This window comes from Rissa tridactyla, chromosome 1, assembly GCF_028500815.1.
Source record: "Rissa tridactyla isolate bRisTri1 chromosome 1, bRisTri1.patW.cur.20221130, whole genome shotgun sequence".
In the NCBI taxonomy this organism is placed as follows: Eukaryota; Metazoa; Chordata; class Aves; order Charadriiformes; family Laridae; genus Rissa; species Rissa tridactyla.
The window spans coordinates 46,841,062-46,868,489 of NC_071466.1; the positions used below are offsets into that span (position 1 = coordinate 46,841,062).

At 43.7% G+C, this 27,428-nt stretch overlaps 1 protein-coding gene across 6 annotated transcripts in view; it reads right to left on the bottom strand.

Moving 5' to 3' along the window:
* DACH1 (dachshund family transcription factor 1) overlaps window positions 1-25,732 on the bottom strand; it is a 367,284-nt gene extending 341,552 nt beyond the window's left edge. For 2 of the 6 annotated variants that reach the window (XM_054220230.1, XM_054220239.1), the window contains exon 1: window positions 24,365-25,731. In XM_054220230.1, the coding sequence (XP_054076205.1) occupies window positions 24,365-25,083 (719 nt within the window). In that variant the 5' untranslated portion in view covers window positions 25,084-25,731. Of the gene's footprint in view, window positions 1-24,364 lie in introns of all 6 variants that reach the window. The other 4 variants (XM_054220220.1, XM_054220248.1, XM_054220259.1 and 1 more) reach the window with 4 other exon arrangements.
* Between the last annotated feature and the right edge of the window lie 1,696 nt (window positions 25,733-27,428).

The window sequence follows — 27,428 nt, forward strand, 5'->3', positions numbered from 1 at the left end:
AGCAGTATAATTAAAAAAAAAAAAACAAACCACAAATAACTTTTATAATGAAATACACATTATAGCAGCTCAACAGGTATTCTTACGTAGTTCAACTTGAAAGTCAAAGGTCAGATCTCCACATTTTCGTCTTGGCTGCGGTCACAGCAAATGCTGAATCAGTAAAGAGACTCCAAGTATTCAAAGAGAAAACGTAACTTTGGGAGGGGCAGGGCAGTAAAAATTGTAGATTATGTCTACAACTTAAAATAAGGCAACCACATGGATTTGGATTTTTTATTAATAAAACTAATAATTCCAGTGACCAATTATCCCATGACAGCCTCGATCATTTTAAATTCAGGATATGCCGAAATTAACATACAACCAAATTGCTTTGAAAGCTTCTGCGGAGCAGTTGGTTGGGTAGTGTTTTAATAGCAACTCATCAGGGAAGGAAACCAAGAAAATTCAGACCCGGGCTGCTCAGTCACACACAAGAAATCCCAGTTATGTCCACACGCAGCAGCTAGAGAATTACAGGCATATTTTTCAAAAATACTATCCCAGAATCAGCCTTTAAACAAGATCGTGGTTGGTATACCCAAGTACGTAATCCAAGTGAAGCAAGAAAAATCTATGAAGTATCCTAAAACCATCTCAACTTTCATTTGCCTGTTTCTCTCTCACAAAATGGAACCAGAATGGCTCAGCCATTTTTGGTAAAGTCTCTCCTGTCTACCCGAAAGAGTTATGAAACATAAACTTGAATGCTTTTGTTTGAAAACGTGGGAAGGTAGAGACTCTGACTGATAATTCTTTTACATTCTAGATGTCCATTGTGCAACAAGTCACATGAGTGCTTTAGTGAATGGGGATTGGCACCTTCATAAGGAAACTACTTGTTTTGGGCAGTAGGGTAGTATCTGGTCTTGGTTAAGTCTACGGGCATCTTGCCGTTGCCTCCAAGTTCACTGGGTAACGACGATCAAAGCAATCTATATTCTAGGTGTCCTATGTAGCAGAGTGTTTAAAACATTATTACTGTTTCGACAACAATAAATATGAACCTCTAAAAGCTGATGAATATTCAGTACTACGGGAAAGACCAGCATTTGTTCCTTTTAAGAAACGTGCTGGTGATTTTGAAAGATAGAGCATCGCTCAACACTTTTCATACAGCATTGCGTACCCAACTCTAGACTTCGCAAAACAAAAGACTTCTCACAAACATTCCTGAACCTCCTGACATCTTCAGAAATTCAGACAAAAGACATTCTTCTCAATCGCTCCTCCTAGTAAATCTCAGACACTAGATTTCAGAGTAGACAAATGCCAAAGGAAAAAAAAAAAATCAATCAAACAATTAAAACAACCTACTAAATTTCACTATATAACAAAGGAGGAAGAGTGTGTGTTACATAATTTACAAAAACGGCAAGACATTATCATAAATCCTGCTGACAAAGGAGGAGCTGTAGTTCTTTGGTACTGGGATCATTACACTAAAGAGGCAGCAAAACAAATGGCAGAAATATGTTACTTTAAAATGCCCCATTTTTTTCATCCGGAAGTTGTAAAGTTATTTCTATGGCATGAAATTCAGTATAAAAAGTAGGCAAATTACGATGAAAACAAATTAAAGAAAATGCCAGAATTCACACGCCAAATACTTGAATACCCTACGATGGCAGGGTGCTCCTGACTTCCCGAAACAAATACCCATGTCTTATGATGACTCTTGGCATTGAGCCCATCTTGAATCCCTATCTGCATAAACACTGCCTTCTTTGCATGCACAACAGACTCAAATGAACATCACTTCCAACAATACAAAGTACCTTCTCTTCACTGTGGACATTTGGTGGTATATAATATTATCATCTTGATACACTTAAGCAGTTAAGCCCCTTACAGTTCAAAATACCCCAATAAAGTCTGCAAACCATTACTGCCACCAAAAATGGACTAAATGAATTAATATTTCAGAAATTCATTAAAAATTAAGAATACTCATTTTTACAACTTCCTAAGTTTAGCAGAATATGTTCATCTGCCAAATTGTTTTACATTTAAGAAGGAGATTGTTATTCCCAGGAAAATATTGTTAGCTTTAGAATTGAAATGCAATTTTTTATGTCGCCTTTCAATAAAATGGATTGCATGTACCTTACAAATTCTTATAACAGGAACTAATCCTACCAGCACCAAGATATACTGTCTCGCATTTTGAGCACTAAATATAATATCTAAAATATTTTATTTAATAAAAGAAAATTTTCATCATTTATTGAAATGTTCTGGGGCAATCCCTGGAAAACCCTATCTGAACAGCTTAATGCTGCAATTCACGGACTTCTGTAATTTGACTGTGAAGAAACTGCAACTTTTTTTAACCCATTTTCCAGCATTAAAACTTTGAATTGTAAGGTCTGAGAAAGCCAGCTCTAGACCAAACACATCTGAAAGAAGTTCTTGTTCTTCATCCTAACAAAGTGATAGTGAAAATAAAAGTAAGAGGCTAGGAGCCACTCTTACAATCTGATATTCTGCATCCCTCCTCCACGAAAACCTCCTATTCGGCATCATCAGTACAATTCCAAATGCTGCCTTCTTCTCTAAAAGGGGCTTCTGGTTATTTTGCAGCCTCACGAGTAAGACTTCTCCATAAGGCAGCCCTCTCCTGCCCAGTATTAATTACCTCTGTCTCTTAGAACATCTTAAATCCTTCTCCAGATGTGAACGCCCTCTCCTTAACTACCGTCCACCATTTAGTTCACATGAGCAAACCCAAAAGCAACCTCTGGAGACTTGGCTGTCAACCCTGGCACGCATTCGTCCCTGTGCAACTGGAGTCCCCTTTTTTTTCCATACTCGTGACTGAGAAACAAACACAGCAGAGGGAAAAGCTGAATACGCTGCCTGCTAATTACTAGATGACACTGAGGAATGTTGAGCTCATTTCCAGGCAGAAAACTGAACTTGTAATGTGAAAATCAAATATGGAAGAAGCATCGCCTATGGTTGCTGCATGGCATCCACGGTACGTTGTTAGGGTCGAGGGGTTCTGCTCTGCCTTCATTGCCCATTGCGTACCCAGACAACAGTTCACTGGAGATCAAGACTGCAGGAGCAAGCACTTACAGAAGTAGCCATAGATGAGATTCTTTAGAGTGGATTAAAAAAAAAAAAAAAAAAAGGAAAAGGAAGGATTCAAGGACATTAATCCCACCTTATCCAACAACCACGTGAAATTAATATTATCTGTATTGAAGACAGTGATAGTAGAAGAACAAAATATTGGCATGTCAGTTAAAGAAAAAGGAATGTGGAAAGAGAACTTGCACAAAAATAGTCTTAGGATAATTTCCAATGCTCTGTCTGCAACGTCAGTAAAACCACCAATTATGTTTTGAGACTGAAAAGATACCAACCTGTACAAATTGTTGAAGATCTGAAGTACTGCTACGTTACTTAGCTTGACAGAAGTCTCCAGATGATGAAAACATACTCTAAGGCTATAGAGAACTTTGGTTTACCTATATAATTTTGTCCACCTACGTAACTTTGGGGTTTTATTCTCAATAGCTGTTATATTTACCTCTTTCCACAAAAGAAGTGTTCTTCGGGGCGGTGGGAAATAAATGCCTTTAGAACTCTTAAAGATCAAACCAACAGTAACTAGCTGTAGCAAAACCCCGCTTGCTCATCATTTGCCAGACTGAAGGCAACCACAGAAAGAAAACAAGAGAGATTTCTTCTTTTTTTTTTCCTCCCCCTTCTTCCCTCCCCTTTAGAAGTACTAACAACTTTTCTCTTCTTGCTTAGCCACTAAAGGAGGAAAGTGATAATCCCTTTGAAATTCAGCACTTAACACCTATACGGTAGGTGATAATTGCTGCATTCCAAGAGGATTAGCACAGTGGAACCCACTTTACAGTGAAGTCAGACCATTCTGAACAGAGTGAAGTTTTGCTAAAACCATGCCTACCCAGGGAAATTTTGAGTTTCCCCCCGGTTTTTATGTAGACAAGGATCTTGTAGCTTCAGACGTATTTCCACCACATCTGCAAAAAGCTGTTCAAGAAATCAGCTGGTGTTTGAAACAGGTTTTCTGTTCTAAATAATAATAATAATAGAGTATTCCTAAAGAAGTACAAACTAGTATAACTCTATCAACATAGCCTGCAAAAAGTGCACAGGTTATCGTAGCCTAGCTTTTCTTACAGACAGCAGAATATTTTCATCATGGTTTTTGGCAGTGTTAGGTTGCTAGGAAGGGGCTGTTTGCAAGGGCATGTAGCGATAGGATGAGGGGCAATGGCTTTAAACTAGAGCAGGGTAGGTTTAGATCAGACATTAGGAAGGAGTTCTTTACAATGAGGGTGGTGAGACACTGGAACAGGCTGCCCAGAGAGGTGGTGGAGGCCCCATCCCCGGAGACATTCAAGGCCAGGCTTGATGAGGCTCTGAGCAACCTGATCTAGTTGAAGATGTCCCTGCTTACTGCAGGGGGGTTGGACTAGGTGACCTTTAAAGGTCCTTTCCAACCCAACACATTCTATGATCCTGATTCTATGATGGTTGGACTTGGTAGTCTTAAAGGTCCCTTCCAACCTAGACAATTCTATGATTCTCTCATCATTAACATATGGCAGGTTATTGTGATCTAGGTGCTCACAATAAAACAGTAGTCAGTGATTTTACACTGCATCAGAAACCAGCCGTCTACGTGACGCTGTCAGATCCTGCACAGCTATAGGAGATGCTTTCTATACTAATATATATGCCATTACCAGGGAGGGAAAAGTCTCAAAGGTGGCAAGAGGTATGAGTGATGTAACTCTACTCAAAAAAGCAGAATAATTTAGGGCTTTTGCCGCACCTCACTCGACCAGCAGAGACTTAGGCTCGACCTAAGTTCCAGGGTCCTTCCAGTACGTCCCACAGAGCAGAGGATGCTCTGTAACAAGTGGGCTGCTTCTCCCTGAGCAAGCCGAGATACGTGGGGCACGGAAGAAGGTGCTCACCTGCCTCTCATCTTCCCCTGCCACCCAAACATTGGTAGAGAGAGCACCCAAAGGCCGAAATCACGCTGTACCTCAGAGACCGACCGCGTTTGTTTTGCGACACACAGCAGGCCAGCTTGCCAAGATTTAGTAAAACAGATTTCCAAGCGAGAGGAACGTGGCTTTCACTGCATCCAGACATTTTTCTTTCAAAGATTGTACTTCTCTGTCCATTAGCGGCTGCCCCCCCTCATGTTTCCTCCTTTTAAATATAGTGTTAAAACCTCTATATAATCCACAGTTCGTTTCCCGGGCTAGGCTCAAGACACTGCAGTTGGGATGCAGGACAATTTCACGGCACGCAGGACGACGATACATAAAACTGAAGGCACGGCTCCCCCTCCTCCCGCCACCATCATTCATGTCTGTCCCCGTTGCCCGTTCACTTGTAACAGCACAACTGCTGATGAAAACACACAGTGAACTGTTTTCCCAAAACAGATGAGCGTTAATAAAAATAATACTGAAAAAGGGAGGGGCAGGGGCAAGGAGGCAGCATTTTTAACCTAGTGCAGAAAATGGTCACACGTGGTTGTACAGGCAATAGCTGTACAGGAATGCGATCGCGGTGCCTGGAGGGAACAGGAGAGAGGCAAAATTACCTAAACCAGCTCTGCTATGAAAAAAAGGCCGTAAATCACAGCCTTTACCTCTCCAGAACAAATATATGCAACAGAGATCTGATAAAGAAACCATTTACCTGATTCCTTTACCTATCATATTTATGTGATACATTTATTAACACATCACCTACTAATACACGGATTTATTTCATACTTGCTTTTCATTAACTTTCAAGTTGGTATTATTTCCTCTCTATGCGTGTATGAATGCTCCAGCTATTGATCTCTGCAGAAGAACAACCCCTATCAGTATCTCTAGCCAAATGCCGCTTATTTTAAAGGAGAAAAAAGATACCAGGAAACATTTAAGATGTTCAACTTGTTTACGTGTAAACCTGTTTATGTATAAACATATAAATATATTTGTTTTTTACTTTTTTCTTAAATTTGTAAAGCGCGCCTCAAGTTTCCTCGTCTCACTGCCATCGCTAACGAAGGGAGCCTAAATTGAGAAAAGCTGGCAGCTGTAAATGCCAAGATTATGCCCTCCTTATTACCGATACTCCTTTCCACAAAGCCCTCGGATCCTCTGATCATCATATATGGCAAGTGAGCACTTACTTAGGAATGATGTCAAAGAAACTACTTCAACATTCAGGCAACTTTTAAAACCAGGCAACTCTTAAAGTGAAGATAACTCCAAACAGCCAAGTAGATTAAAAATGGTGACTGAAGACAGAATTTTCTCCCAGGCAAACTGCCAATATTTTTTTGAAAGGTAAACTGGAGCTTTTAATTAGCATGAACACTCCTCCCTATGAGCATTGCCACTGCCTGGATCGTCTTAAAAAGGAATAAAAATGGCATCCCACGACTGTGCTCAGATTCCCAGCAAGCACAAGGGAGAAATTACAAACCCTTGCCATGGAAGTTGAACATTGGTATAACCAAAGGTGAAGAAATTTTTAAAAAACAAACAGTGCCATCGTCAAGTGAATATAAAGTGAAGTAGGGGTAAAGAAAACACATTTAAGCCTGGCAATTTCTCCACTTTTCTGTTATTGGTAGTTTTTATCAAGTTACTCATTCTTCTGTGTCTGTAAATTAAAATCTCTACTAAGAAAGCTAAATCAAGGATGATTAATATATTCTGATTTAACTTCCCCTCCTCCCACAGTTCAAAATGCAGTGAAAGTTATCCTCAGCCTGGCCTGTCATGGTGGGCAATGGTCCAAATCAAGAAAACTGGGTCAAGCATCTTGTAAATCCAGTATTATATGCTTTAGCAAACATAATTATCTATTTGTTTCTAATACAATACTGTTTCACACTTAAGATTTTGGAATAATAATTTCTTCTGAGAGTGGAAAATCAATATGCTAACAATGAAAATAATATATATACGCTTCTCTTAAGACGATGCCTTTAACGCGATTATCTTTTTTTTTTTCCCAATTTCTACGTCCACTGCACCATTTTATAATTATTAGAAGATACTCCAGGGCATATGTTGTGCTGGTGCACAGCGACTTCTCTGGTGGCTGAAATCATTCAGCCCGTGGACTTGTGAATCACAAAGCACCCACGGCTTAAGCAAATCCTCGTACGACACATGTCACCTCGTATCTTACTGCTTCAACGCAACCCTCGCACTCCTACCCTATCACCAGTAGCGAAACGCGTTAACTACAGACGGGCCGAGCACCGCTGACATCACACCCCCTGGAACGCATCCCTGCATCCCTCCTCCCATGTTAAAAGCACGAGGAACTTCTTATCGTGAGCTTGGGACCACTCGGGATGAGCATTTATATTTGGTACCAAGGCGTTTGCAGGGGCATCTGAATTTTGTTCCGGGGGGGAGAGAGCTGCGTGGATTTAGTAATTCCCGGCGGTCTTTTGTAGGTGTTTAAAACCACCTCGAGTTCGCCGAGCGGCTCATTTGCATGGCGCGAGTGCCAACGAGCTCCAACATCAAACATTCCTGGGAGGTGCCTGCCCAATAGCAGTGGGTACAACCAGCCCTCTAATCAGCGTTGAAATCATTGATAGCGCTGTCTATCCACACTATGACAGACAAAAGCTGAAATGTATTAAACATAGCAATCCATCATCCCGCAGATGGGAAGCAGGAGCCAGCAGAGTTCAGAGGGAGCGACTCCCGCTGCTAACAATGGCTGAAGTACTGACAGTTCACTTCTCCTCCTCGCTCCTCCACCGGGCTCTTCTCCCAGCTCCCCGAGAGCCAGAAATGAACAAACGGCCCGCTGAAGAAGGATTTAAACGCTGTAGACTTGCTGATCGCTAGTATTCCACCTCAGAGCACCCATAAACAAGCTTAACGAGACATCAGTTCTCTTCAAAAAAAAAAAAAAAAAGGTAATTACATTAAGGAATTGTGAACTCAAATAAATAAGAACCAAAAAAAAAAAAAAACCCACCAAACTTAAAAATGTTAGGTGTGTAAATCTCATCTCAATATAGGAGAAGCTTACGAGCTAAATATCTAGCACCGGCAGCTGGAGACAGGCTACAAACAACAGTGCTCCAAATTAAGAAGTAATTTATGTGGAATACATCATTATTTTAACACGAAGGATACAAAGCTTTACAGGGGAGAGGAACGACTAGCGGACTTTTAAAGAAAAATAAGTCCGGAGCAAAGCAACGCAATGCTATTTATGAAAGTTGATTTTTCTTTCCTGACTTATTTCTTGTAGGACACATGAGTCACATAATATAGCCAAAGGAAAAATTGCAACTGCTAACACCACATTAGTAAAGTATAAAAGGGAAAGACACTTTTCTTAGCATTTCAGCCTTGTCATTTCCAATTTTCTGCTCTTTGGACATGCTTGTATTCAAATTCTGGAACATCTATTCAGCATATCAATCCTAATTAGACAATCTGGGTCTGGAAAGGATGAGAGCTGGGTCATTTGCATAATTTAATCATAAATACTCAGTGATACATATTTCCAAATGCATTTGTACAATTATCTTTTCATCCTTGGGGCAATGGTATTAATATGATTAGGCAATATTTCTGGAAAAAACAGACAAGTATGCACTCTTTTTAACTGCAGCTTAGGGCGATATGAAAAATTAATTAATTTCTGAAGAAAATCAATTTCTGTACGTGACCACATTAGACATTGCTAAACCAAGACACAGAGTCCTTTCTCAATCAGAACATTTTATCATTCTCTTCCAAATTCTGATTGTTATATGAACGTTTCAATAATAAAATTATTAGATTATTTAAATTATCCTAATACATAGGCATGGGAAAGTGACTATTTCTTTTTCATCCTACCCTGACAGACATCGTGTTTTAAGAACTGTATTGTTTGACCAGTCAATAGGAAACCTTAGCATTTGGTCTGAACTCATCTTATGTGATCTTTTATTAATGCACATTTTACCGATTGAATTCAAGGACAGCAGGAAATAATTCAGCTCTGAAAACCACAGCTGAAAAAAAAAAACAGAACCACGCTAACCTAAAGTATTTTAAAATTAATATAAGGTTGCTTCCTTGTTTGTTTTGCTACGAAGAATTAGATAAGGTGTTCCTTCAACAGAAGCATACTCATTACAAAAATGTTGTGACATATGTGGGATACAGCCAAGCACCCAGGTGGCTAATCTCATTTTTAGAAGAAAGATACTGCTTTGTATGTTAATTGGTGCAAAAAAAAATAATTTACATTTATGTTTTTATATGTACCATCTTTATTTCTTCTCAATCAACAGAAAAAGTAGAAATTACTGCATGCAAATGTTCAATATTCATTTAATTTGCATGAAGGTGCTTGAACAATTTTTTTATTCTAACAAGCTCATTTTTCATGCGTTTTGTCTTTCATCCTAATCTAGCATCTGTCATTCCTTTTTGAAGTTATTATCGGCCCAATTCCCTCTTGGACATGGTTGCTGGGTGACCGGTATCTTAGCACCCACTTTGACAGGAACAGATGTGAATCTGATCAAGAGATTTCCCATGAGTACCTGAAATCACAAACAACTTTCGGGAAAAACAAACAGCCTCGCTGTCACCGTCCCTCTCTCGTCCTCCTTCCCATCCCTTCCCCCATCCCCCCGCCACCCCAAAAAAAAAAAAAAAGAGTACGAGGAAGTTGAGGCAGAGTTATTCGGCGTCATTAAAGCGCATTACTATCTGGCAGGTGAGCTCCCCAAAACATCTTCCTAGCCTCTTCTGCCTTCAAACGACGATTCTCGGCTTTAAGTTTTAATAACCACCCTTTGAATACTTCCAAAGACGAGTGTTTGTTCCTAAGGTCACCATCTTCTAAACGCTCCCGCGTTGAACTTGTTTTCGTCACATGAATGCTCTCATTTAAATCAATGGGATTACTCATGTAAGCAAATTTCACATGCATACAAGCACCCACCGGTTGTTTTAGAAACACCTAACTCACATTTTGATTACAAATAATGTTCTTTGATCGTTCCCACACTCGCTTGCCGGTATCTGTGAAACTCCAGCTTATGGAAACTCCGCTAGCTCTGCCATGTGGGTGTACCAATACTGACAATGTTTAAGGACCTGCCTAATTTTAGTCCTATAAATCGTCCAGCCGAGACACTGTAGGCAACAGGAGTCCTTATACAAACCAAAGTTTTCTTCCTGCTTGCAGGATTAAGATTTTCATGGGCAACCCAATATCACACTGAGCGTATTCGTTGCTGCACATGTGAGACGGAAAATTATGAAGAAACCCAGGAATTACAGCTATACGCCTCCAAAGCAAACTTAGAACCATAGAAAGCACAGGTGAGATTTTCCAGAATGAGCGAATTTCTAAAAAAAACAAAATAACGTCTCTAAGAAACCATTTCATTCTGGTCTCTCTCCTTGCTGAGGCTACGCTGAGGTATAATCAGTGCCTGGTATTTGCATGTTAGTGTTTAGCAGAGGAATAACCAGCAAAACTCAGTTTTATGTTCTAACAGTACCTTCTTTTATCTACATATGGATACCAGTCCCGGAAAAGAGGCGATTAAAGGAGGTGGAGGTAATCCATTCTCTCAGGTATATAATAAAAACACAAATACCGTCTTCCCATCTAGCATCTCTGCCACAAGAATCTCATCCCACATCAAACTCCAAAGCAAAACTTACTCCTTCTTGCTTGCTTTCCCAGGCGCTACCCTAAACACGGTCTTACTTAGCAAAGAGAAATGAAACGTTTGTGACCCAAAGACTGAAAATTTGATCATGCATATGTAAACTTATAAGCCTGCGTGTAATAGTAACAGCGGGTAAATCTGCTTTAACATGCTGTCAGCCAGCCTTTCACTTTTGTCTCTTTGCTTTGCTACTCTTCAGCCTGTTCCCAGCCCCATAGCCCCAGGGCTCTCGTCCCTACTGCTACTGCTAGAGTTAGCAACTGCTTCCAACCAAGAATCCTCTGTATTTGAAGTCTTCACGGCGCCTAATAAAACAGGGCTTCCATGAAGAATTGTAAATTTTCACCTTCGTTTTCTTCGAAATCCAGAGAGCTGTGTGAGGGGAAGGAAAAAAAAAAACAGATGGAGAGGGAAGGGAAACTGAAAGTCTGGATTTTCAAAGATCTGAATTCGTTCCTTCATTCTGAGTTGTTGTTTTATGATTAAACAGATAACAAAGGAATTTTTTTCCTCTCTAGTTTAGATGCAAAGAAAATCTAAGACAAACATTTCAATCACAATGAAGCATTCATTGCCACTACAGCTGATCTTAAAGATTTCCCTTATTTACCACTGAAATCAGAAAGCGGACAAAATGTTTTATTGCTAAGTCGAAAGCCTGAGACTAGTCTGATCTAAACTTTACTGGACACAGTAAAATTAATGCATCTTCTACCCAATTTATGAACAACAGAACTACAAAGGAAAAGCCGAGTGAGTAAGTGCCTAAGAAGAATGTTTAAGCCCCCGAATGCAACTGAACCTCTACCTCCCATTAAAAATCATTTGGGAACAAAAGCATTCTCTTTGTCTTGGAAAAAATGTCCCCCTCTACTCACTCAGGAGATCAGGATCACACCGTAGGCAAACCTGTTGGTGGCATCAACAAAAACTGAATCGCTAAAAGCATAAGGCTGACTTAGGGAAAGGCAGAAGAAGCGCTCAGGGATCGATAAGACCACTTCTTGGAGGTGAATTTGAAAGGGACATTATGTACACATTTATAATAAATACATAATGGTGGTAAGTAATCACCATTTAGAAGACTTGCCCTTCACTCTGCCAGTCAAAGGAAGCGCAGGCCATGAATAACAGCCCTATGATGATGCCTCATGAAACGGTTTGGTTATCCAGAATGGCAAAGTCATGAATGGCTTAATACAAACTGTACGGAAAAATTCACCGGTGTGAAAAGCGAGCAAACAGAGTAAAGGAATATCGTCTTACTTGTTGTGATAACACCCCTATTCCCATTTCTCACCTTCCGATCCTTTTTGCCCAAGCCAAGAAAATGACTACAAACTCGGGACCAGGTGACAGTGGGAGTAGTAATTCCACACAAAAGCCTCCTCTGACGCATCCACATGGAAGAGTAGAAAGTCTACAGCCAGGGATCATCAGCTGAGCTCTTCAGTCGATCGTAAGTGTTTAAGTGGTGTATGAAGAGAAAAGCAATCTATACTAGACGAGTAGTATCCAAATCTGTCACTCATTCACTAGAAACAGGTAGACTTATGCAGGCACTTAATGCCAATTTCAGCACTGAAAATGTCTTTCAAGAATGGGAAAGATTGCCTGAGAATAGGAAATGGTTTCCACGAGAAGGTGGAAGCAAAGCCTGGAAGGTTTGCAGAGCCTCTGTGGGATAGTAATTGCTGAGGCAAACTTCAGCTGAACAGAGAGCTCACTTAGTTTGTTAAATAAATGCAAGCGACTTCTAATTTTAATGTAAGCATATAAGCATATAGTTCCAGATATTCAAATGAACTAAGGAACCCTTCCCTGTCCTGAGGGCCCACTGTTTCAACTTAGCTGGCATACTCCAACCTGGCACTACACTGGTAGATACCCTTGGACACCCTAAGTACCGTACCACCTCACCGGAGAGGGGTGAGCACTCACCGTAGGGTATTTAGGCTTCTAGCTGAAACCAAAGTACCAAACGAGGAAAGCCATGGCAGAACCTACTCATTACCTTCATTGCTTCCAACGGCAAGTCTGAACCCAGATTTTCCATGTCACGAATGTTTAATCTAATTGAGGGAAGGAGAAAGATCATTTTGGAGAAAGGAAGAAAGGAGTCTTGGTGTCTTCTTCTAGGCTGTCTCATTGAGTTACCCTTTTTGAACCAGGAGCCACAATGTCCCGTGTCCCATGTGAGCAGCCTAATGACCCATCTGCAGGGTCACTCTCCTCTCTGTAGCACATACAACACATACTGACTATAGTCACTGCCTGCTCTATGTTTGCATTCCACATGCAGGAAAACGAAGCCTAAGTCACTAAACCCAGAGGAGAGTTCACGGTTTGGAGATTTAGCCCACACCGAACAAATTCTATAATTTAAACTTTTTGCAGTTTAATTATGTTGAGAAACCATTAGACATTTTAAAGAATTAGAACACTGAACTGTTAAATATTAGGCACATGACCCATACCTAATGTAAAGTAAGTTTCTAAAAATGTCCTCAGAAAAAATTTAGTAGGAAAACAGGTGTAGGAGAGAATTCAAATGTGACCCATAAGGGCCCAGTATTTAGAAATGAATTGGGATCAGTTCATTCCTTTCCCATGGGGTAACTTGTATAAATGTAATTCTATGGTTTCATAAAACCAGGTCAAGTTTCTGTCCCTTGAGGTCCTTTGGCAATTTGAAGCATGGCAGCACTTTTTCCTGGCTACAAGTTCAAATCTGCATGCGTTCTGGATTTGTGAAAGGAAATGATTAGCCAAGCTGAAAGGATAGACCCATCCCGATTACAGCACACCTTCCGCACGGAAAACCACTTACAGGGCTGAAACACGATTTCACAAAACAGTGTTTAGAACTAGCTGGCTCTTTTCATTTAAGCTGATGAAAATGCCTGCGTTTTTCACCTCTAAAAAAAAAATAAATACTTTTCTTTCAGCAGCTGGCACACCAAATAAAAGAGCAGACGACCTTATCACATAACAGTGCCAGCAGTTTCAACTGACGACATCCTTCTCCTTTAATGTCAAAATGTTTTACTCATGTAGTCATACTTTGGAATATTTGTGAATACATGTATGCTTCACAAAGCATTTCATAACTATTATTTTACTATCTCTCATTATATCATTGTACTATCTTAATTTCAGTAATAAAGTATGTAAAATAAGATGCAACAAGACAGAATCACAGAAGGAGTCACCAGAAAAGATGAAACCCGTGCACGGCAGACCCACGCCAGCAAAGGCTCAGCAGCAGAGAGCTAAATGCCATGGAGGCTCTTCTCCTCCAAGAACAACCTGAAATCATGGTGTCTGACATCATGTCCCACGCACTGGGTACTGGGGTCTGAACTTCTTTGCAATGAGGCCAGAATGATAGTGGGTTGACCACACAAATCACCCCATATGGCACAATACTCCTTCTGGGTCTGTTAAAGCATCCCCAGCCTATGTAGAAGGGTGTACTGCCCAGCCCCACGCAAACATCTTGGATGCCCACCTGGAAGTGTTCCTGTCCAACCTGCTCTAGGTGAACCTGCTTTGGCAGAGGGGTTGGACTAGATGATCTCCAGAGGTCCCTTCCAACCCCTACCGTTCTGGGATTCTGGGATGCGATTCTGGGATCTTCTAATGTCCATGTGCGGGCCAAAGGCCAGGAGGCACCAAGGATTGCCCCATCTTAGCCCACAGGCAGGCTGATCTCTGGAGGGACCTCCCCACAGGGACAGATGCCTCAAAGAGCAGAGGAAGGGCAAGAGACAAAGAAACTCAGGGTCTTTAAGCAAATTACTTTCTCAGTGTGTGTAAACCTGAGACCTACGTACTACGGAGGTGGGCTGCTTCTTTTAAAGATAATTTCCTCCACTCTACCGGGATGATGCTAGAGAAGCTCTGAAAGGTAAACTCTGTTGAAAGGGTATTAATTCTTAGCCACATCCCACCTGTTGTACCTCGAGGTGGCCTCGAGCCAATCCAACAGCTGTGGCTGTAGCCAAGCATCTCGACTGAAAACCTCATTGATGCCCTCCCCAGGAAATGTTATGACTCCTTCCTTACACAATTTGCATATGTGCTCCTGAAACAGCTATATGCTGTTAAATTAGTATTTCTGACACATTTTCCTCATAGCTTCTCAAAAATTTATTTTATACATAGCTATACCTTAGACTGTAAATTACTGTAGTAGGAGCTTCGTTTTCTACTACTGTCATTTATTTTTAACATGGTATTTCAGCAGCAAATTAATTTTGAAGAGAATCAGTAGAATCATAAGCCATCTACGATACCCAATAATGCAAGATAAAATAATTTATTAGCATTTCATGTCTATTTTTTAACCTGGCCTGTTAAACGCTATGAGCATCAGAAACAAACAAACAAAAAAACCCCAAAAAAATCAACACCCAACCCAACTGATCCTGCTTTGAATTAGAACAATATACAACAAAATTTGCAACAGAACCATGGCATTAGTCTTCGTTGGTAGATACAGACACAGAGAAATAATTAAGTCCTACATACCATCTAAATTGTAAGAATTGTTCGAACAAGCTAAGGCAAAAATATATTAAAAAAATAAAGAACTTTTAATTTGTATCAGTCCTTACTATACACTTAATACCACCTGAGGTACTTTCCTTCCCCCTCCCCCTTTTTTTTTTTTTTTACGCTTTTAAGCAGAAATTTAAGGAAACAGAAAACAATTGGAAAATGGTTTCACTTCCTTCCCACCAAACTACCAGTGAGAATCGGAACTAACATGCGAAAAGGGACAGCCATGGCACACATCTTGGAAGTGCCCATTCCCTTCAAAAAGAGATACGCTGCTTCTGTTCAAAAATGAATACAAAAAATCCCAGCAGCCAGAATGAAGCCACGGGTTATATCAACTTCTGATACTCATTCCTGCCAAGACCTTGCCCTGATTTCCTAAAATTAATTCATACGAAAAAACACAATACTCGCAAAAACGTTAAGAAATGCTTGGTGGATCTACTCCACGCAACAAGTGTTGATTTACAGGACGCAAAATCTCCAGCATTTTTTCAGTGCTTTCAAACTGTCCCTACAAATTCAAGAAAAGTATACAGTACGACAGCTTCCTACCAAAGATGTCAACTGATTCTTTTATAGCACTTCCAAATATATTTTGCATATGCTGGGTTTAAAAGATGTATGTAGGCTATTGAAAGCAACAGGACTATCCACATTCTTAAAAGTTAAGCATATGGTTTAAAACCACAGCATTTGTATTTTAATGCGAATAGCTAAGTCCTACAGGTGACCTTCTCCAACAAAGGTTGGGTTTTACAGCAGGCCAGGAGACTGGAAACAAATTACATGCTTCGTAAGGACAGATAACACTGGCATCCGTTAAAACGTGATATAAACCAAATGAAAATATTAAGTTTGTATTTTTACTACATTTGGAAAAGTACCATTCAAAAACAATAGCTTTAGTACTGTTGTTTAAAGAATGCTCAAACTATTAATAAGGCCTGACTAGATTTATCACTGATAAAAATGTCACGCATTGTTTGTACTTCGCTTAAAAAAACACGGTACCTATAACCTGAAAGCAGCTTTTTTCTGTCCCATACACAAAACCCTGATCTAGCTCTTTATTACAAAAAAAAAAATCATAAGTATGAGAACAACATGAATTCAAGGTTACAATTAAAGATGTAATTAAATCGTAATGAAATATATAGCACCTGTTCCCTTTACAGTTTACTTTATACAACTACTTTCTTTTTGATCCCTTCCAATTGTTTTATGTAAGATAATAAAGCAAAGCATTTCCAAAAAGTAAGATTTAAAAATAATTTCTACCATATCGGGATCTGTAAATACAAGCATATTCTGACACACGTGTCCTGAACAATGTCTTTTGCTCCACGTGTAAAATATCGATTACCTGTTCTCAGTACAGTGTCGTCGTTAACGAGGGCTCTAACACCAACGTTATCCAGAGTTGTGAACTTCAATCATGACATTGTAATGTTACAAATATATTTTAGCTGTCAATTACGCTAAAATATTTGCAGCAGTCCCGCTTACTTCTCCCTTCTCCCCAGCCCCATCCGATTCCAGTATGTAACTCTCTTACTGTCAGCCAGGTAGCCTACATGCACACCTCAGTCATACAACCTAAGGAACAAATTAAACATCAAAAAATACATGTCTTAATGGTTAAGGTGCCTTTTTTTCCAGTACTTTCAGTATCCTGTTAAAGTATAATGTGAATAAGAAAACTAGTCTGAAAGCTTTAGCTTGAACCCAAGCTTGGTTTTGGATCAAAAGGAATTTAAGCCCAATTTAGACATCTGGCTAATTTAGAGAACAAGTCTACAAATTCTAAGGATGAGTGAAACTTCATGACCAAAACATCCTCTTATTTTAATGGAAAAAGAACATCCAGTTAGAGTGGCGAGGTGCATCAGGAAATTTTAGTTGCGCCTGCTCCTCTGTTTCTGGACTTATGGCTAATTCCAGCCTTTCAATGGACATGAAATCCCACTGGGGGAAAAAAAAAAAAAAGTGTTTATTTTTTCATACCAAAATAACTTTCTTTTTCACAAGGAAGATGCAAAGTATACGGGATTCAAAAAAAAAACCTTCAGTAAATTAGCTTTGGAGTGAAGAGGGGACCTTCAAACAAACCAGTGAACAGAAAGTTACATAGGTGTCACCCACACCGAGTGTTCTCAGAGGTGCACAATAAAACTTTAGACTGTTTTATTACATCAAAATCATGACATTAAGAGTACTAAAAAGCAGGTTTAGACTATTTTAAAGGTTTCTGTTTATTCCTAATGAACTGTTTGGACACACACAATTTACAGGATCTTTCCATACAGTTTTGCAGATTGCACCGTGTATGTTCATACACCTGTGGCAGGAGGATGTCGACTCTAAATCTAATTATCGCAAAATGACGTTTCAAGCAATGTGAACTGAAATACATGTTGTGATCCATTTCCTCAATCGCAACTCATGCAAGCAGTTTCACTAGTTTTGGTGAATGTATCCTGAACTGCCGCTCGGGGTCCTTCCAGTCCAATATCCCATCTCTAAAAAAGACCGAGGGAAATTCACAGGAGAGAATGCGAATATACGGTATTTACAGAGTTTTCCTTCCCCGGCGTAGTTTTCCAGCCCATCGCTATCAGTGATTTAGAGTAAAGAATTCCAAATTGGGACTTAACTGTATGGTCAGAAGCTGATCCTTCCTCTCACGAAATTCAGCGACAGCATTTTTCTACTTCTACTACATACTACGCTATGGAAAATGCGCTACTTTTTCTTCCATTTAAAACAAACAAACAAAAAAGTTTAGAACAGTTCACAGTTATTCACAGTTAATGCTAAAATTCCATATTTAACAGATTACACTTCAATATTCTGCACTGCTTATGAAATGAAACGTCAGCGTTTGTTAGGAGATGCCCCCGGCTGAGCACCGTATCAGATAAATAAGCAGAACACAGTGGGTTAAGGATAAAGTTACTCCTTGAAGCAACCTGGATTTTATCATTTCAAGTCACGGACATACCTTGATTCTAAATATAAAGATTTCTGGGTTATGTTTCAGGATTTTTGAAAATAATGTAAATGATAATGGAAAAAGAAAAATTCTTCCTTAATGTACGCTGGAGAAATTATCTATATAGGAATTAACTCTCTGGATCATAATAGCTTTTTGCAGATGACTCTTCAGCTCTATCATTTAAATACGTATTTAGGCAACTAAAAATTTACTGTCAATTCATATTATGTCAGTCCACATTATGGCGCTGTTACAGTATGCACATTTAAAGATTATTGAAAAAATTACTGTTCGTGTGCAGTATATAATTTGCAAAAGGTTAATAACTATTTTAAAACAATGAATGGAATTAACTCATAATGCAAAGCAGATGCCCCAAACGTTATTTTTTAAAACAAAACATATTTAACTTATAAAAGAACAAAGAGGATCTAAATCCAGTCCTGTTGCTTAAAACCAGGCAGGCATGGTGGTTGTTTCAGACCCTCGGTTCACTGGCTCATACAATTTTGATAAAACTCGGTAGTTCCTGACTGCTCCCTCTCCTATCCTGAAGCCAGGAATGAATTTTTACAGCTAAACTTGTAAAGCTCCTCCACGAAGAGGCAATGCTGGCAACCCTGCAAGAGATTTACCTGCACCAGGCCAGCAGAAATAATTTAATGTGTCTATGACATAGTTCAAAAGGAAAAATATTAAAATTCCATCCAGTCTATGACAATTCTCTGCTTCATATGCAATTCACTTTAGATGATGAATCGCAGCGATAGGCAAAAACAGCCGGCTGGAACCATCTAGTAACAGGAGAAAACAGAAGAAATACTAAACGGCAGTCAAACAAAATTATCATTTCCAACAAACACTGGGAACGCACTCCAGATGACAAAACATGACGCAGACAAGTAGTAAATAAGATTATTTTTAAGTGCCTTTTGGTTTACGGTGCTGAGGGGCGGCGGAGAAGCAGCAGCCCCGTGTAGGAGCCCACAAGGGGGACGGCGGCTCCCAGCATCCCAGGTGGGATCAGCAGCCCCCCGGCAGCGTGCCGGCAGCTCCAGAAAGAGAGCGGAGGCCTTAAAATCAAACCCAGCACCTGAACAGAGAGAGCAGGGGTCGGTGGAAATGACATAGCTATCCGCTGTGCTTTCACACGCCTTCTCCTGAGTAAAGTTGATACAAAACTGACAACAAAACTACTGCATTTCTAGATAAACTACAGCTACCAGTAAAACATTTCTAAAAAAAAAAAAAACAAACAAACCAACCCTAAAAAAACCCCTCACAAAACTTTACCAATATTCATAGCTGTAAGATAAAGGAGGAGTTAATCGAATCATGTGAAGGATTCGGGAAAAAAATGTCCCCCTGCCCATCAGTAGCATCCCCTGACAACCCTGCGCAGGAGCAGCACGGGCAGCGCTGAGCGTTCACTGGGGAGAAGTGTCCCCTTTCTCAAGTATCAGACACCGGGACACTGCCAGGGACTAAGTTATCAGATTAAAGGGATAAATAGTCTGTCCTGCTGTAGTGAGTACGGTCCAAAGATCTCAACTTCTGATTTATAATATTTACCGATAAATAAATACCATAACACGGATATTAAAGTTCTGTTATTGGCGAGCGGCTGGAGTCTTTCAGGTTTTTTTAAGTCTGAGGAAGCCACCTCCAAACCTTTTACTCCTTCTTTATAGTTACTACAATTTATCCTCTGGCCTTCCAGAAGTCGTCTTTGCTTGTAAAACCTACCATATTTCTGCTGATTATATTTCAGTAATCTGTGGCGAGGAGGAAGGTCACCAATACAAACCACAGATACTATATATTTGACATTCCTTCCAGCTGCACTTGCTGACCTGTTCATTTAAAATATCTATGATCTCTACTAACCTATCTGGGTGAGATACTCCTTTAATTAATACAAACAGGAAAAAAAAAAACCTATGCAAGCATGCAGTATTCAGTAAACGAGCACATGCCAGGTCCACATAATTTGAGAGGAGCAGAAGCTAGCAAAGAGAGACTGAATAACTGCCGTGTAAGACAGGCTTTGAAGAGAATTGTTTCATGTTCGGCATCTTTACACTCAAAAATCAATTAGGCTGTTTTTCCAAAATTTGTAAACAGCTTCCAAACAGGGCAAATAATTGCCCCCTTTAAGTATGAATGTCAATGAACTCATTCAAAATCATCTTCAAATGTCAGAAAAGATTAACGTATCCCAGCCACAGGAGGGAGGTCAGAAGGCGGCAAAGGCTTTTAGTCTTTACTGGGGTGGGCACGATCCAAAGCCAGCCTAAGTCTCTGGGAAAACTCCACGAAGGGACCCAGCATGGTAAAATTCCACGACAAGTGCTCAAAACACAAGAGACCAGAAACAGTCTGGGATCAATAGCTTCCAGGTCATTAATCCTAGGCAGGTGACATCCAGTGCACAGTTCGCTACTCTCTTTCACGCAGACGTTCAAGAAACCTGACTCGATTGGCATCTAGTAGCTTGAAATATTTTCCACGTTTTGCCTTTATCCTTCCCCTACTTGTTTGGCATATGGCTTTCTAGCATCCCATTAATGTCAAACCGTTTAATCGGAATGTAAGCTAAATGCACAGTTTGCTATTTCCTGGATTTCTGTTTGGCGACCAGTGCTTTTTATGAGGAAAATAAAAGCAAAGGTCAGTATGACCAGAAAAGAAAAGTCATCTTCCATAACGGAAGCTTATTTTTCCAGTGAACTGATACAGAAGCCTAATTTAGAAAAAGGTCCTTTAGTATCATGTTATTATTAGTAGTATCACAAATAAACACAGAAACCAATTCACTTTACAGACCTCCACATTAAGCATTCGATAGAAAATCCCTTGGTGTTTCATTGATTTTTGTTTTATTGATTTTTTTAAATAGCAATATCACAGCTAAAATGTATCATTTCGGTGAAACACGTCTAAAACTTTTCCATCTCGAAATAAGTTATTACAAATTATTTCCACAGCAACTGGCAACTAACGATTCAATCCATTTAAAGAACAACAAAGTAATGGCTTTATTTGGATGCCTTTTTTGATTAAATAACATATTAACCTTGATGAAGCTTTCCAAAAAGGGATTAGCGTATTTGAGTGCATCAGCTGATTATGAGACAAATATAACAGTGATAAGATGCTGGTTCAAATTTTTTGAATCTGATGAGTATAACAATTTAGCCGCTAGGATGGAGTTGGCTCTTAACAGCTTCCATCTCAACAGTAAGTGTCCACCCAGGATACAAAAAGACATCACCCGGCTAAAGTATGCAGCAACCGAGAGCCTGGAAAGGTCGCTTAAATCACTAAAATGAGTAGATCAAAATATCCTGCGTAATTACTGTAACGTCAGAAATAATTAAAAATAATTAATGTGTAAGGAAAGAAGAATTGGAATGAAATGTATTGGAGGGGAAACCCAGAAAGTAAATGCAGTTTTATCTTCTGATTATATCATCCATTTTGACCAAAAAATCACTGACCCACTTTGCTTTATTCGTCTATACTGTAATAATACATTTTGCATACCTATTGTATACCCTTTCCATTAAGTTATTTGCTTAATGGATGTATAAATAAGTCTACTACAATTACGCTTTTTAAGGGTCAAATCCTATCCACTTCTGAACCCACTACTGTAATTTCTACTGCACTGGATGATAACGCAGCAGACCTCAGAAACAGCTGAAACGCGGCCGATTCCGTGCCGTTGACATAATCAACCCACGTTACAACCAGGCTGCCAAACCTTTTTACAGCCCTGCCAAGTCCAGGAGTTGGTGTCCCCATACTCTTCCCACCCCCCCCAAAATAATAAAAAAAGAAAAGTTTATCTATTTTTTTAAATTTCATGTGTTCAAATTACAATTCACACGGTATGACTGTGGCAAAATAAAACTTCCATCGGTTTATTTTAAGGATCACATCTTGGAACTGGCGCGGAGCTGTTACAAGTTACGTGCCACACACATTAAAAAAAAAAATAAAAAAAAAAATCGTCTAAGAGCAGCTATTAATATTCATGTTGATTCCACATGAAAACAACAGCAGAGTTACCCAAGCAGCTACAGTTATGTCAGTGCCTGGAAGTTATTCCAGGCTGTTTTGTCCTGCTGCCCTGAATATTCAGGAACTTCAGCAATCCATCCAGCCACGGCTAACTGCAGGGACGGTGCTCCCCGCTAACGACTCCCAAACTACCCTCGGCTAACTGGGAAAGGAGGGAATGTCACACACACCCCCCGCCATCAGGGATGGGATGGGATGGGATGGGATGGGATGGGATGGGAAGGAGCACGGCATCGCGTGGGCTTAATCCCCCACGTGTTGGCTCTCGCTTGAACCTTGAAATCCGACAATAGGAAAGTGAAACGAGCCCGCTCGGTTTATTTGGGCGTATTGAAGAAGTACCATCGAGACTTCTGCCCTGCCGCCTCCTCGGTGGCGACCCTTCGCTCCCGGGGAAGTTCCCACCACCCCAAAAACGACGCCCCACACCCCCGGCCCCGGCCCGAGGCAGGGGGAGCCCCCCCCTCCCGGGAACTGGAGGCGCTCCCGACCGCTCCGCTCCCCGGGTCACGGCGGTTATGCGATCCCTTCTCCTTATCAAGCAGATTCAGCCCTGTAACCTACAGATGGAGAGATAACGCAGCCCCACGCTCTCGCCCTCCCTCAGCTGCAAAGCAAGGCTGCTATTGCAGCAGGAATTTCCTCTTTTGCCAGCTCCTTCTCTACCCCCACCCCCCAAACCACCCCTCCCCGGTTGTGCCAAGTTTGGGGCATCACCTCTCCCCCACACACACACACACCGGGCCGTCCCTTCCCCCCCGCCCCGACCCGCGGGGAGCGCGGTGGTACCCGCGCATCTCCCGCAGCCGGAGCGCTGCCCGCCCCCGGCGCCATCCCCGCCACCGCGCCCGCCTTATTCTGCGCGGTAACAGGACTCAGCCCTGCCAAATCCCTTCCGCGCTCCCGCTGACCCCTGTCGCCTCCTCCATGGCTGCCGGGGGCGGGGGGGGGGGGAAGGCGGGAGATGCTCGCACCTGCTCCTCGGGGACCGACACCCCCACCCCCCCATGGCGGGGGGGAGCAGGCCAGCCCGGCCGCCTGGCACCTCTCCCCCCTGCCCCAAAGGAAAGCAGACGCCACCACCTCCTCCTCTTCGCCGTCTTCCCGCCCTTCCCCCCCCCCCCCGCCCCTTCCATCCCCGTTCGCCATGTGGCAACTGCCTCATAGACCTAATACAAAAAGTGCACGTGCCCCTTTCGGATATCTGACAGCAGCTGATGGCCAAGTGGCCTCCACCCGCCCCGGATAGGGCCCTCCGCCCGGCAGGCAGCTCCGCGCCCCATCCCATTTACGCGAAACACGAGTGTCTGTGTACCCACCCCCCCCACACACCCACATCCCCCCCCACACACACACTCCCAGGACCGCTCCCCGCCCACTCCTGTGCACCCTTCGGGCAGCTTTTTCCCCGGGGTTGCCCGTTTTAAAGCTACATCCAGGGATAAACTTAAAGAGGGGTGGTCAGAAAGCACTTTTTGGCCCCGCTACCCCCTCCCCACCCCCGCCGGCCCTCCGCGCCCCGCGGAAAAAGCGCGCTGCGCTGCTCCGCGGCCGCCTCGGGGCCGCTGGCACGCCTCGGCGGGGGGGGGGAGAAGGGGACAATGACAGTGCGACACTTGCGCGGCACGGAGGGGATGGGGGGGGTGGGGGGGTGGGCAGAAACACCCCTCCTCCTCCATCTCTCCCTCCGTCCCACCAAGAAGCGGCGCAGCCGGCCGCGGAGGAGGCCGACCGGGTGGCCGGGGCAGCGAGGGAGGGGGCCGAGGGCATGTGGCCGCAGGGCTCGGGACGACACCCCCCCACCCTCGGTTCCGCCGGGTGGCAGCGGGAAGCGGCGCAGCGCCCGCCCGGGCCGCACCGTGCGGGGGTGGGACGGGGGCGGCGGCGGCGGGGAGGGTTGGGGGGGGACCCGTCCCCGGCGGCGGGGTGTGCGTGTGCCTGGCGGCGGTTACCTGGCGTTGGTGCAGTCGTTGTAGAGGGTCTCGAAATCCTTCCTGGAGATGAGTTTGCAGCGGTTGACCCCGGGCTGGATGGCTCCCAGCCCCCTCAGGATGCGGACCTGCTCCACGTTGCAGACCACGGGCGTGATCTCCAGCCGCTTCAGCTTGGTGTAGACCGTGTGCAAGCCCCCCACCAAGTGCTTCAGGAAGAGGTCGAAAGCCTGGGGCAGGCAGATGAGCTCGCAGCCCTCCACGGTGAAGGAGGCCACTTTGGCCCCCCTCAGATCCACCATCTTGCACTCGTTATTCTGGGGGGTGTTCTCCACCGGGGACGGGGTCGAGTAGACGGGCTTGCCGGGCAGGCTGCTGGCCGCGCTGGCCGCGCTGGCATTGGGAGTGGAGGTGCCGCCGCTGCCGCCGCCGCTGCTGCCGCCGCCGGTGCCCAGGCTGGGGCTGCCGCCGCCGCTGCCGCCGCCGCTGCCGTTACCGCCGCCGCCGCTGGTGGTGGAGGTGACTGTGGCCGCCGCTGCCGCCGCTGCCGCCGCTGCGATGGGCTCCGGCCGGAATAGGTTTGTCCCCGAAGCGGCCGGCGGGGGAGCGATGGACGGAGACGGAGAGGAGGTGGCCGACGAGGAGGTGGTGGTGGTGGTGGTGCAGGCGGCAGAAGTTGAGACCGGAGGCTGAGGGGGGACCAGCTGGGTCGGAGGGATCAAAGCAGCCGGTACGGCCATGGTCACATATACGGCGGAGGGGGGCAGGGGGAGGGGGGGGAAAGTTCCCACACACACACGCAGGGGAAAGGGGAAAAATTTGAAGGGGAAAAAAAAAATTTAAAAAAAAAAAAAAAGGAGGAAAGGAGAGAAGGGAGGAGGGGGGGAGAAGAAGGGGGGGATAACCCCGGATCAGGTGCTGGCGGCGAGCGAAGAGAGCAGGGGGCAGAGTGAGAGAGAGAAACGCACAAAGTGTCCCGCAAGTGGGGACGGAGGAGGAGGAGGAGGAGGAGAAGTCCGCTCCGGGCGGCGGGGCTGGGGCCGAGGGGAGGGGGGAGGGCAGTTTCTTTTTGTGGTCCTTGCTCTAGCACCACGTTAAAGACGAAGGTGAAAAGGAGGAGGTTTGAAGGACTTCGGTTCTCTCTGGCAAGTACATTGATCAAAGATTGAGAGGGGAATGACAGAGAGAAAATGAGCTGGGAAGTGCTGGCTGCCGCCGCCGCCGCTCGCTCGCTCGCTGGACGAGTTGTTGTTGTCACACGGTGCGGAGGGGAGGAGCTCCGGCAACTTGAAATACCCTTTGAAGCAGCAAAAGGCTCACTCACTAGTATTAACCCAAATTATCCAACCAGGAACCCGGAGCAGGGAAACAGAAAGAGAGAGAGAGAGAAGAAGTCCCTCTTCCTTCCCCCCCCCCCCCCCCCCCTTACCCACCCCTCCTCTTCAGGAACCGTTAGATTACATGTTTCATATTTCACCCCACCAGAGACGAGATGTAATTTTCCCAGCCCTTTTTCAGCAGTCGCTTGTCAACACAGTTTGGGGAGAAACACGAGCGTCTCCAGCGTTCCCCGGGAGCCGGCTGGGGGGGGGGGGGGGGGGGAGAGGGAGCGGGGAAGCCCGGGGGGGGTTGGGGGGTGGAGGGGGGGGGTTAGGGGGTGGCTGCACACCTTGCCGGGGCTGGGGCGGGGGCACCCTCGGACAAAAACCAGAAACCTCCCGAGGGGTCTTATTGCTCTTCTTGTTTCTCCCGGGACGACCCGAACGCTCCTCCCGGCGGGGTGGGAGTTGCCCATGAGGGGTCCGGCCAGCGCCGAGGCCCCTCTTTTGTTGCGCGGGCGGCGGAGGCTTGCGCGGGGCGCGCAAGGGCAACATCCGCAGGGGATCGAAGAGGGGACGGGTCACGCCGCCGAGAAACCGCGCCGAAGGAGCTTGCGGCGGCGCCGAAGTGAACTTAGGGGAGGGGGGAAGGCGGGCGCCGCCGCGCAACAGGTGGCGGCGGCGCGCAGAAAGCGCGCAGCGCGCCCTCCCCTCGCGCCCCCTCCCCCCCCCCCTCCCCGCGGCCAGGTAGCGCGCAAAATCAGCTGCTGCGCTTGCCCACGCATGCGCGGTGGCGCCGCCGGCGGGGACGTGCCGCGGGCCTGGCGTGGTCCCTGCCCGTCGCCCGGAGTTGAGGATGGAGTTGTCCACGCGTGTTTTGCCAGCGGGGCGTGCGTGGGTTGTTTGGGTCGTTGGGAAAAACCGAGAGCCTTGTTCCGCCTCCCTCTTGAGGGCACTCGGCTTTTTTAAGGGGGTAAAGAAATGTCCACTCGTGGAGTTGGGGCGTCTGTAAAAACAGCGTTTGGTGTCTGCCTAATTCTTCCAGTTTTAAAAATACACACCGTGTACCTCATTAATTTTATGCATGTATGTGCCCCTAGCTGCTGCTTTTTTTTTTTTTTTTTAAATGTGTACTATTATGTGAGATATGACTCACGGCATGACACATCTACAGAGTGGGTAATCTCAACTGGAGTAATTCAGTGCAGAGGAATTTCCACATTATCAGATACGAACTATTCTCATACGATCTACTTGCTTATTGTATCTCAGCTTCAATCTATGGGAACTTTTGTTCTAATACCAGTAAAGATGTCCTTTGCTAGGGAAATTTTAGCTATCCTGCACTAAAACCTTTAAAATTGGCAAATAAACCCAAGAAAATACAAAGTGGCATTTTGCTTTGAAGTCTTGTGTACCCATAATTGTGCAGAACTCTTCTTCAAGCCCTTTTCAGGTTTTTTTCAGAACGTTTCTCTGGAGGAGCTTGTACAACTTGAGTGCCAGTGGCAGGATCTAGTGTTGCATAAAACTTGTCATTTAGAAATGTAAATACACCGCATCTTTCTTTTTTCAGTGGTAGAAAACCAACTCTGTACATATTTCCTTTGCCTCATCTATCCTTTCGCATCTCACCTTCTCTTACACCTTGTGAAGACAGAACAGACCCTTGAGAAGATCGGGGCAGAGCGAGACACGCGTGATATTGCCACTTGGAGATCTGAGTGAACCCTGAATTAGGAAACCTATAATTTCATTTGCTCTCT